This window comes from Engraulis encrasicolus, chromosome 19 (assembly GCF_034702125.1).
Source record: "Engraulis encrasicolus isolate BLACKSEA-1 chromosome 19, IST_EnEncr_1.0, whole genome shotgun sequence".
Taxonomy (NCBI): domain Eukaryota; kingdom Metazoa; phylum Chordata; class Actinopteri; order Clupeiformes; family Engraulidae; genus Engraulis; species Engraulis encrasicolus.
In genome coordinates this window covers 38,686,752-38,698,739 of record NC_085875.1, presented here as the reverse complement: position 1 = coordinate 38,698,739, position 11,988 = coordinate 38,686,752, and the positions used below count along the sequence as shown (strand labels likewise).

Genomic DNA, 11,988 nt, shown 5'->3' with positions numbered 1-11,988 from the left:
CGTTTGAATTGAATGAAATGAGGTGAAGTGTGAGACTAAATGAGGTGAAGTGTGAGACTAAACCACGAAAACATAATGCGTAAAGTTATAAACACCATGGAGAGCTCCTTACCATGTCGTATACGTTAAGGATGACCGGTTCATTGGCCATTATTTTGCTCCTGAGTGAAAAGGCGAAGCGACCTGATCCCTCTTCGGCGGTGTAATTTATTGCTCCCGGGGTAACACTTGGGTTAGCAGCAGCACCTTGCACGCATCCAAAAGCGCGCGCGTTAACGGTATTCCGTTTTATCAAGGCAACGAATGGGCAGACGTAGAAAACATCGGGCAGTCTTTGAAATACCCTTCCGCTGCAGCTGTCACTTTGAAAACGTGTGCCCAGAAACAGGTTCGTGCCTTTAGTCAGAGGTGCAGAGGTCTTGCCGCAATATTCAACATATTCTGTGTTTTCATTAAAGGGACACAATACGGGAAGAGGTAGAAAAATGGGGAAAGGCAAACCGGGATTAAGAGAAGCGTCCACAGGACAGCAGTTGGCATTGGTTTCCTAGCCTGGACAACAAAACTAGGCACATGTAAGGCCTTCTATCTGGCAATGATGGCTTGAGCACTTTGAATTTAAAAATCACGACCAGCAGCTCAGCTAGAGTTAAAGGGAACAAATCACTAAGCTGTACAAACAAATTCTGCGTTGATTGTGAATAATTTAGGCACTGTTAGACACTTGGGGGTTGATAGAGTTCACCTGTTCCGTTATGAATTCCATAAGAGGCCATGGTCGATTTCATGGGTGTTATTCCGACCCTGAAGGACTTGGGTAAGGTGCCTTTCAACTGGCAGAGCGATTGGAAAATGATCGGGGAGAAATGAGACCGCTGCCCGATGTCTTGACTGAAGTGCACCGTTTCTCAACGCGGATGCTTGTTTCTCCTCTCTCAGCATCGACTTCCACTGGCCAGCGGTTGGAGGTTGATAAGGAATGGAAGGGGGTGTCTTTCAGAAAATAATATCATGGGACGATTTGGTCCGGAGGGCTTCCGTTAGTGTTGAATCTCTTCTTGGCAAAGGACAGGCGTCGGAAAGTCGGTGGTCGAGTGGTCATAGGATCCATGGCTGTGACATGTTGCAGTTGAGTTCGCTGCAGCCATTCGCTACAGTTGTGGCAGGGTGTTCAACGGGATGTAGCAAGATCCTGGTTTGAGATCGTGAAACACACTGCTGAGCCCCACGATTGGATTCGCCTGTCTGGCCCGCCACAACCACCTGCTAACGTCCGAGGGGGTTTGTCCACTTGCTGTTGGTCCTCCCCAACGACAAGCCTCAGAAACGGGGATGAGATGACATCACTCAAGCCCGGTGGCTTGCGCTCTCTGTGCTGTTAGCTGTTCGCAGATTCTGTATGAGAGAGAGAGAGAGAGAGAGAGAGAGAGAGAGAGGTTTGATTACATCATCACCATCATTACGCAGCCCCCCATCCATCCTCCATCATAGCACAGTGCAGAGCGCGTGGGGGCGGGGGGAGAGCCATTATCAACACAGATGTGCGTGAATGCTTCAGAAACACTGGCTGACACGCAGGCAGGTAGCGACACACACCAAATGAATTAAGAAAGAAACAGCCGTTTTGGAGAGTAGGCTATTTCTGGTATTCATTCAGTTACCACCATCACAGTAGTCTACAAAAGAACTGAAGGTTTGACCGACCCAACCACAGCAGGTTGTTCATTACACAGTGGTCATGTGGACAAATGTGCGCATGTTCACTGTAACAACACAGATAGTAAGAGTCTTCCTGTAGCCTATTCTCTCTGGTAAAGGCATCCTATCTGCCATTCTGGATATAATCACACTGACAGAGGCTAAAGCCTGACTGTTTTTGTCCAGTCTAAAAATAGTCACTAGCATTTGTGTTAAGTGCAAAAGACTGTGACCCTCACTGGTCAGTTGTTGTGGAAAATTGCCTGCAGCTATGGAAACCTGCATGAACAAATGGACAGACAACACATTGCCGGAGAGGGAGAAAGTCAGTGTGTGTGCGTGTTTGCAATTGTGGAGCAGTGATCTAATGACACAACCAGATTCAACAAGTCTTATTTATCAATCTTTTGTTTGGAAATACTGTATCAAGACAATACAAATAGTTGGGGGTTATTACCTTTAGTGTACCTTTGCACACGACACATGGCCTCATGGGTTGAAGTTTGTCCAATAACCAATGCCTTCCTGGGTCATAGAGTCAAGCATTTTTATTGACTTTTTTGTTAACAGAAGTTGATAGGTTCCATCTGATCCATTGACAATATATGTCAGTGTCTGATCTGTACAACCTTGTTTTATTAGGTGAGAAAAGCTGTAGCTCTTTGGTGAAGATGGGATCACTACAGATCCAACACACTGTTTGCGCAGAAAAAAAACCTGAACCCCATAACATTATTGCAATTTACATTGCAGTCTTTTTTAATTAAGAAGATCTTTTGGGGGTTTTGCCTTTATTGTGATAGGACAGTGTGAGAACAAAAAGATGGACGAGGTTGGGAAATTACCCAGACAGGCTGCACTCGAACCTGGGTCTCCATGTCATGCAAGAAGTAGCCCATTTGGTCGTGCATTACCATGCTGCACCATGGCACCCTTGATATTACAAAGCCTGAAATGTGAAATCAAGCCCTTTACGCAGAGCCTATTATAACCTATGCTATAAACTGTCACCATAATTGTATAATGACCAAGTCATAATATGTTACTTACGGCTGTTGGTAATGTTATAGCAATGTTGTTATAATGTAGTTGAGTCATTCAACGAGTGAATGGGCCATCTGTGCAAAGATGTCACAACTTGACCATTACCATATTGGTAACAAGTTTATCATAGAGGCCCTGCTTAAAAGGGTAGTAATGAGTCTGTCAGATTTACCACTTTGAGTGAGCAAATCACCACACCACTATACCTTTCTGGCATATTCCCCTGCTCCTCATCCTGTCAAAGTGATTCCTAAGGGGTGAAATCATGCCATGTAGTAATGCACTGCACCAAATATGCCCATGGGAGGCCCGGGTTCGAGTCTACCCAGGGTCATTAATTTCTGGGCCTGACCCTGCCTCTCTCTCCCACTGCTTTCCTGTTATGATCTTCACTGATCGACCCTCTTGAATGTCCAGTCAAACACTGGACCTTTAAAAAGGTCTCAGTGTGTTCATATCCCAGCAACATTTCCTTTGCCCTGCCATTCCCTCCCTTTGCCACTTCCTCCGCCATGCATAGAGGTTTGTAATGCAGGCAAGCTAAATGCAAGGTCATTGATTTCCCCACGTGCATGCTGGGACTGCAACTCTGCCTCCTTCGGGGATATCCCCTCCGGGTTCCCATTTCCAGTCATAGAAGGCTGCACTGGCTGCAGACTACGGTGGACAAACTGCAATGAGTAACACAAGCACTCCACTGCAGCAAGTCAAATATGTTTTTCCCTTTCGACACCCAGCATAACGTCACAACAGCAGTCTGTGAGCAAACGTCTGTGAGAAACACAGTCATGGCATAGAGACAGAGAGACTAGAGGTGACGCCGCCCCCTTAATCCTGGCAGAAATTATTTGGAGGTAGACCTGAGCAATGTCAATGAATGGAGAAGGGGCTTACCTTTATCTTTTTGTCAGTTTGGATCTTTTTACTATGTAATATCTGACATGCTGGGATGCTGAATGCTCTGTATGTGGACATGAAGTCAGATTACACTACATTTAGTTTTTAGTTTAGAACTTTTTGACAACCCCCCCCCCCCCCTTTTTTTTTAAAATTATTTTACTTTTGTCACCTCTATATGCTTGTATGTCCACCCGCAGTGTTTTGCGTCACCTGAGTGTGGCGCCAAACACACGTCATGATATGCATTTAGATATGCATTAACCAGGGTACCAGGGGTCTATACTACAAAGCTGGTTCAGGAGTAAACCAGGTTAAGTTAAGAGGTAAATCATCTAATAGAAGAGCCTGGAGTCCTGTGTGTTCCCTAAGAAAATGTGGACTCCAGGCTCTTCTATGATTTACCTCTTAAGTTAACTTGGTTTAGTCCTGAACCAGCTTTGTAGTATAGGCCCCTGGTTGCCATCTCTGATTGCTCTTGTTTATTTTTTTGTGGTGGACGATATGGAATCGTGCATCTGCAGATTAATGCCAGAGGTAGGCTACACAGTATGCAGAGAACATGCTTGACCACAGGCAGGGGTGTCGTTCAGGGAGGTCAAGTGTGAGTGAGTCACCAGGGCCCCATGTATATAGGGGGCCCACACACAGTACGATTTATGTAGATGGCTGGGGGGTCCATTGGAGCTGATTGTACATAGGGCCCACAATTGGCTGCTACGCCCCTGCTTGACCGAGCAAGAGACTGTGAGTAGCAGCTTAAGACAGGCCGTAGATCCTGAGATTAGTGAAAGTCTGATGGAACGTCACCATTGTGGTTAGAAGGGAAAAAAACACTAAAAGCTTCCGGGAAATGGCTTCCTCCATAGAGCCCCCCACCCCCTCACTCCTGTATACCATAGCCTCTCTCTCTCTCTCTCTCTCTCTCTCTCTCTCTCTCTCTCTCTCTCTCTCTCTCTCTCTCTCTCTCTCTCTCTCTCTCTCTCTCTCTCTCTCTCTCTCTCTCTCTCTCTCTCTCCCGCTCTCTTTCAACCTTCACATCATGCCCTCTGCAATACAATAATACCACCACTGCCTACAATATTGATTTTTGAACAATGCCGAGACTGAAATACAATCAGCAGGGAAACAAATAGCGCTCCCCCTCTCCCCCAACAACACTGGGCCAGTCTCATCACTCTGTTAAAAAGTCAAAGAATTCAAAAATATTAGAACCTGGAGCATCCATCCAAAGAAAGATAATTTTGTAGTGGTGCAATGTATGTATCCATATACACCAGTTAATAAACTGCCAAAAACAAAGAGGCAAATGAATCAGACAGTGAAAACGTAGGCCAGAAACATGATCACAGAGTGGAGTGATTTGGTAACAGTGGATCAAGCTAATCAAAAGATTTTATAACTTGACATCTTCATAATGGATGAGTCAAACGCTCGAGAGTGGAGGAGAACAAAAGGCCTTTTCTCTTCCTCCTCACATTTCTGAACACCAAATGGAGACAACTATCAGTTACCACAGCAACCATGGAATGGATGAACCAGGAGGGAGTCTAGAGAGTGCTGGGAAGGTTTGTGTGCCTGCCAGCTCACAGGACTCCCTCTCACCACCTGTTCTCGTCTCACTTGATTTACTCAAAGAGGGAAGTCTTCCAGCAGTCATTATGGTCATTTGAGTGTGGGGAAAGTCTGGTACACTACTACACTCAGCGTTCCCGTTCAGGTATTTATAGGACCAGTGATGCGCTAACAGTGCACTTGTTGTTTGATCATCTGAACAGAAGAGGGCAGTGCCTAAAGACGTGCACTTAAAAAAAGAATGAAAGAAAGGGCACGCAAAAGGCACGCAAAAAAGGCACGCAAAAACAGCTTGTGAAAAAAGGCTTCCATTATGTCAGTCACTGCACAAGTGATAGCAGGAACAATGAAATTGTGTCATTGTCTTAAACTCACTTCCACAACCGCACTCTATCTCTCTCCCATGCAGACATAAGGTCTGGAGTGAAATAATGATCATGTTATGTACTTAAAAAGACAATAACTTACTCAATAAATAAATGCAATGAAATAATACATACATGTTCAGCCCACACTGTAGTAATGACAATAGACTCAGGTTTATTAACCTCTTCTTTGTCCTGATGTACTGAACAGCATTTACACAAGGCATTTATACTGTATAATATACAGAATAAAGGCCTTGTGCAAAAGCAGGATTTGTGGGCCCTGTTCTGTACGTACTGTATACATAGGCTAACGAAGCACAAGCGATTCCAACCATTTTTGAGTCATTTGGATGTTAATGGGGTGCTGAGTGACCTAAGGTCACCAACCTCTTAAAAGTTAAATATCTTAAAAATGGTTTGTGCACAAACGTTAATTTTGCCTGCACAAACGTGCACAAATGAAGCACAAACGATTCCAACCATTTTTGAGTCATTTAGATGTTGACGGGGTGCTGAGTGAACTACTTTCAAAAAAATTAAAGTTAAATAGCATAAAAACGATTTGTGCACAAATGTTAATTTTGCCTGCACAAACGTGCACAAACGATGCACAAACGATTCCAACCATTTTCGAGTCATTTGGATGTTAATGGGGTGCTGAGTGACCTACTTTCAAAAAATTAAAAGTTAAATAACATAAAAACGGTTTGTGCACAAACATTAGTTTTGCCTGCACAAACGTGCACAAACGAAGCACAAACGATTCCAACCATTTTTGAGTCATTTGGATGTTAATGGGGTGCTGAGTGACCTAAGGTCACCAACCTCTTAAAATCTAAATATCTTAAAGAGGGTTTGCCTCATTTTGCCTGCACAATCGTGTACAAACGATCCAAAATGCTTTTATTCAGATTTTCAGCACATGGGGTGCCAACTTCACACAGGTGGAAAAAATGATTGCACGCCTGAAAAATGAGAACGCACTCATTCAAGTAGAACTGGACAAGTTGGATGATGAGGACTATCTTGTAGCCAAACAGAGAGACCAAAGCATAAGGGACTTCTACATGCAAGCAAAAATCTGTGATCACAGGTTCAACAGAGCTCTGAATGGGTTCTTCGGATCAGCTGCAGTCAAACAGGCAGCGCTGAAGCGTGTGAGGTCCCCAAACCTGGCAAATCTTTTGAAGAAGGTAGGTAGATGAATCTATACAGTATAGGCCTACAGACTGAGTAGGCCTACACCCCTTTCTTTCCCTTCACAATGACAATTTGATAATTTATTGAAGTTTTTTTTTTTTTTGAATTATTATTGACTTCTATCTTGCTCTGTTATTTATGTCAAACTGCTATACCCTATAAGTAGGCTAAAGTTTTATTTACTGCTATGCCTTTTATCTTATTGCTGACATTTGTTTCTTTCCACTGTTTGACTACCTTACTTATTTCTACAGTTTTAACATGCTACTAGGCCTATTTTTAAATTCTGTTCTGTAAATTTTCCGTTGGTACCTTGAAAGGTGCTACAAATAAAATGCATTATTATTGTTAGCATATTGTTAGTCCACAGATCAAACATCCTGTATTTGCGTCACCATCAGGGGCGTAGTGCAAAAATCAGTCCAATGGACCCCTCCCAGTCATATATCTACACGAATCAGATGGTGGGCCCCATATGTACATGGGCCCTGGTAACTCAGTCACTCTTTATCCCGCGGTATAACACACCTGTTCAACATAAATATTCTGTGTCTTTCAGGTGGCTTGTGAGGAGCCAGAGGAGGAGGATCCAAGGCTTCGACTGCTCAGGGAGAGATTTGAGGCAAAAGAAAGAGAGCTTCTTGATGAAATGACCCTACAGGAGAACTTCATAAGGGCCTTTCACCTGAGTGATACGAGAGCTCTGGAGAGGAAGATGGTCAAACAACTGAAGGAGATCAAAGCCAAAGAGTTGGAAAGAGAGGAGAAGATGAGAAGAGAGGAGGAAAAGAGGAGGAAAAAAGAGTGGTTGAAGGAGTTGGAAGCAATGGAGAAGAGGTGGAAAGAGGCAGAGAAGAAGAAGGAGGAGGTGGTGAGGCAAAAAGAGGAGGAGAAGAGGAAAAGAGAGGAGGAGAAGAGGAAAAGAGAGGAGGAGAGGGCAGCATAGAGCTCAGTCAGGGCCAAGCATATGGAGACGATTCATCACATTCATCTCTGAGTGAATCACCAGACACCAACAACGCAAAATGATTCTTTCAACTTGAGTGGACTTCAACAATTCACCAGAACACTTCACCTTGACTTACACAACCCAAATCAACCAATTCACCTAAACTGGATTTCAATAACTCAAATCAACCAATTCAACTTGACTGGACTTCAATATGCCAAATCAACCAATTTCATCTGATTTTAGTAAAGTGCAACTGAAGTTTGCAGATGAATGAGTTTCCCCGTTTCTAATATTATTATTCTTTTATTTGTATTTATTGTTATTATTATTATTATTATTATTATTATTATTATTGTTGTTGTTGTTGTTGTTGTTGTTGTTACTATTATTATTATTAGCCTATTATTAATGGTAGAAGTAGTAGTAGTAGTAGTAGTAATCTGACATTGGCATAGATATTCACAGACCTTCACACACACACACACACACGCGCGCACAAACGCAAACGCGCACACGCACACGCACACACAGAGTGGCTATATCACACGACTGACATTTTCACCAATCATATACACTATGTACGTAGAATATGTAGTAATTACACTTAGTACTGTAGTTGATTCAAGAAATAGTGACAGCTTTTTATGCTGTTATGTTACATCACATTCAGATCCAAGATTTCTTATTTCGGTCATGTCTCCTTGCACTGGCGCAATTGGCAGTGAAATGGATGTTGCATCTGCTCTCGTCTGTGTAATAATAATAATAATAATCAAAAGTCAGGTCAGGTGCAATGTGGAGCAGCTAGAGTAGGGTTCAGTACATGGCTTGCCGAAGGGCACTTCAACTTCAGTCATTGATAAAACAGCTGAATAGCAATACACCTACTGTACAGAGATTAAGGTTGGCACCCTTCCTTTCTTTCTGTATCTACCATTGCAAACACTGTATGTCCCAGGTGTTAGGGACATTTTTAGGGACTTCTTTCTTTGTTTTTTTGTTTTTGTTTTTACAGTAATTACCCTTTAGTTACACCATAATTTTGATTGGATAGTGAAGAGTGACAGGAAAGTTGCAGAGAGATGGGGTGGGATTGGCATATGGTACGTGCACAGGTGTACTGAATGGTGCGGGTGCATTAATGCAGTGCACCACATGCCCTCATGCATGAAAAAGGTAGATAATCTGCTTGATCCCTTAACTATAAGTACCCTGGAAGCATATTGAAATGTTGTGATGATGCATCACAGTAAATTCTGCAATATTCATTTAACACTTTTAGAGAGTCGGTTTGTCACTATCAGGGTTTAAATGAATGATCAAAGTGTTGAATTAGCACTGTATAATTTACTGTGCGGTAAGAGGACATAAGGAAAAGTTTCCACTACAGCAGGGATGTCAAGTGTAAGGCCCGCCGGAAAAAAATGTCAAAAGTTGAGTTGCTGCCGGTGTCTGAGATTTCAGGTTGTCGGTACTTGAGAACAAATTAAATCTGCCATTTTTGCTCACATTTACAGACGATGCTCCTAATATGCCCGCTGATATCCACCACCAGATGACTGACTGTGTGATTCCAATATGTAGCTGAAATTTTGTGGTCTGGACCACTTGAGATCAAATTGGCTGTATGTGGCCCCCGGACTGAAATGAATTTGACACCCATGCCAAAAGATTCAAGATTTTTATTTGTCACGTGCTTCCTTGTGCAAGCACAATTGGCAGTGAAATGGGGATTGCAACTGCTCTGTGCTGTGTTGGATGGTAAAAAATAAAAAAGAATAAAATAAAATAAAAAAATAATTAAAAATAGTTATTGTCTTAATAATTTAAAAAGCGGATGGCTTGAGGAAAAAAACTCTTACACAGTCTCTCTGTTCTACATCTTATGCAACGTAGTCAGTTCAGTTCAGTTCAACTTTACTGGTACCTGAAGGTAAACTGGGTTTTCAGTTTAAAAGAGAAGATGGCTGTCCTTATATCAGAATCACAAGACACATGACACATAAACATGGAGTCTAAAAAACACATGTAGGTTGACATTTGACTAATACACATACAAGATATACACACAAGGGGTATAACTGCAGTGGTGGACCACAACACCTCATACAACCACTGCAGGACCATGGCAGAAGTGACACCACACTCCTGGCGCAGCTAAAGTGCAAAGGGCATTTTTACAAATACATAGGTAACCCTGCAAGTTATACTTTGTTTATTCTACATCTTGTTTAGCAAAGTAATTGCAGCTGGGACAAAACTGCTTTTGAACCTATTGGTTCTGCAACCAGGAACTACCAGCCTCCGTCCAGAGGGGAGGTACTGGAACTCACTATTCAAAGGGTGTCGGCTATCATCTAGGATAGCCATTGCTATCCACTGTAGTTGCTTTGCATACAGGGAAGAAGGGTGCAGCTGTGATTCACCGATCAGTTTACTTGACCACTTAACAATTTGGTATAGGCGGTTCTTATGTGTAAGGGGGACATTGCCAAACCATGAAGCTAAAGAAAAAGACAAAATTGATTCAATAAAGGAACAATAAAACAAAATCATCATGGACTTATCAACATTAAACTGGCAAAGCTTCCTCAAGCACTGTAAACACTGTTGACCTTTTTTGCATACAGCTTCACAATTTTCCTGGAAATTTAATTTGGAGTCAATGATAGTCTCTAAGTATTTGTAGGATTGAACTTGTTCCACTAGCTGACCTTTCATATTAGTGGCCACACATCAAGGTGCATATCCTTAGTTTTGGATATATTCAGTTTAAGATGTGATTCGTCACACCACTGGACAAAATCTTAAATTATCGGTCCATGACCTCTATCGTCCTCTTTCTGTAACAAACTTACGATGACAGAGTCATCAGCATATTTAATGATGGTCCTATTGGCATATTTACTCTGACACATGTTTGTATACAGGATAAACAGGAGGGGTGAGAGTGCGCACCCTTGTGGCGAGCTTGTGGAGGAGCAAAGCTGACTGGACATAACTCCATTCACCCTGACTCTCTGTGTCCTATTAATTAAAAAGTCTAAACCCAACCAACAAGATTAAAACTTAAAGAAAATTGTGTAAGAAGACGGTATTAAAAGCTGATGAAAAGTCAATAAATAATACTTGTGCGTGTGACGCACTCCCTTCAAGATGTTTTAGGAGCTGATGAGATAGTCGAGTAGTTGTTTCCCTGAGGGCTGCCTTTCGAACATGGAGTGATAAGGATGGAATGTGTCTTTCATAATCCTTTGTGCTCGTGTCTTTGTCTTTCTTGCATATACAGTATATCTTGCAGCCCTGGAAGGATGGCGCCAGTGATTTTTTTCTGCAGCATACACTACTCTGTGCAGGGCTATCTTATCCTGAGCTGTGCAGTTGCTTTACCACGTTGTTATGCTTCCTGTAATTACTGACTCAATTGTGGCAGAATAGAAGGACTTCTGCATGTCTGTTGGAATTCTGAACTTCCTTAGCCTCCTGAGGTGGTACAGACGCTGCCTGACCTTTTTCACTACGGTGGTGATGGTGACCAAGACAGATCTTTAGAAATGTTGACACCTAGTTAATTGAAACTGCTCACTCTTTCCACCGGGGTACCAAAGATTTCCAGTTGAGCATAGTTCTGATCTTTCCCTCTTCTGTAGTCCACCACGAGAGATCCCTGGCTTAAAATCTAGTTCCAAGAGCACTTCCTTAGTATGCCTGGCCTGCATACCCAGTGAAGCAACATTAGATCATTCCACGATTGTGTGACAAGACCAGCTAAGTTATTGCCTAGCCTTTTATAGAGCCATCCTTCAATTAAACTTCTTAGCATGCTGATGTTAATAACTTAAAATGTTTTCTGGAGTACTGCCCTGTAGCCAGAGCAGAGACAAGTGTGAATCTGTGATGGGAGACTCTCATCTGTAACGTATTTTGACAGTGGTGTATATTAGTGAATATAGAACAGTGATGTAACCGTTACAAGGACTACCTTCTCCATCAGAATTCTTAAACGTGTCAGAAGTTAAATAGAAAAGAACAACAGTATCCATTTTTCAGTTTTCAGCATTGTTTATGCTCAAAGTGTGTCCATAATTTGTCACAATAGCTTCTTCTGTACAGCTCTGTTGTCAAGTGAGCACAGACACACATACATACGTACGCACAGATAACACAATAGTGTTGTACAACTCCCTAATTTAAGGCTCTTTGTTGCAGAGTGCACTTGAATTACATCAACAGTAAATTTCTCATGAACAAACA

The 11,988-nt window shown here is 42.4% G+C and overlaps 1 protein-coding gene across 1 annotated transcript in view; it reads right to left on the bottom strand.

Annotated features, from left to right (window-relative positions):
• LOC134470186 (deubiquitinase DESI2) overlaps positions 1-1,384 on the bottom strand; it is a 33,296-nt gene extending 31,912 nt beyond the window's left edge. The window contains exon 1 of the mRNA XM_063224212.1: positions 113-1,384. Coding sequence (XP_063080282.1) covers positions 113-151 — 39 coding nt within the window. The 5' untranslated portion in view covers positions 152-1,384. The remainder of the gene's footprint in view (positions 1-112) is intronic.
• Positions 1,385-11,988: the final 10,604 nt, after the last annotated feature.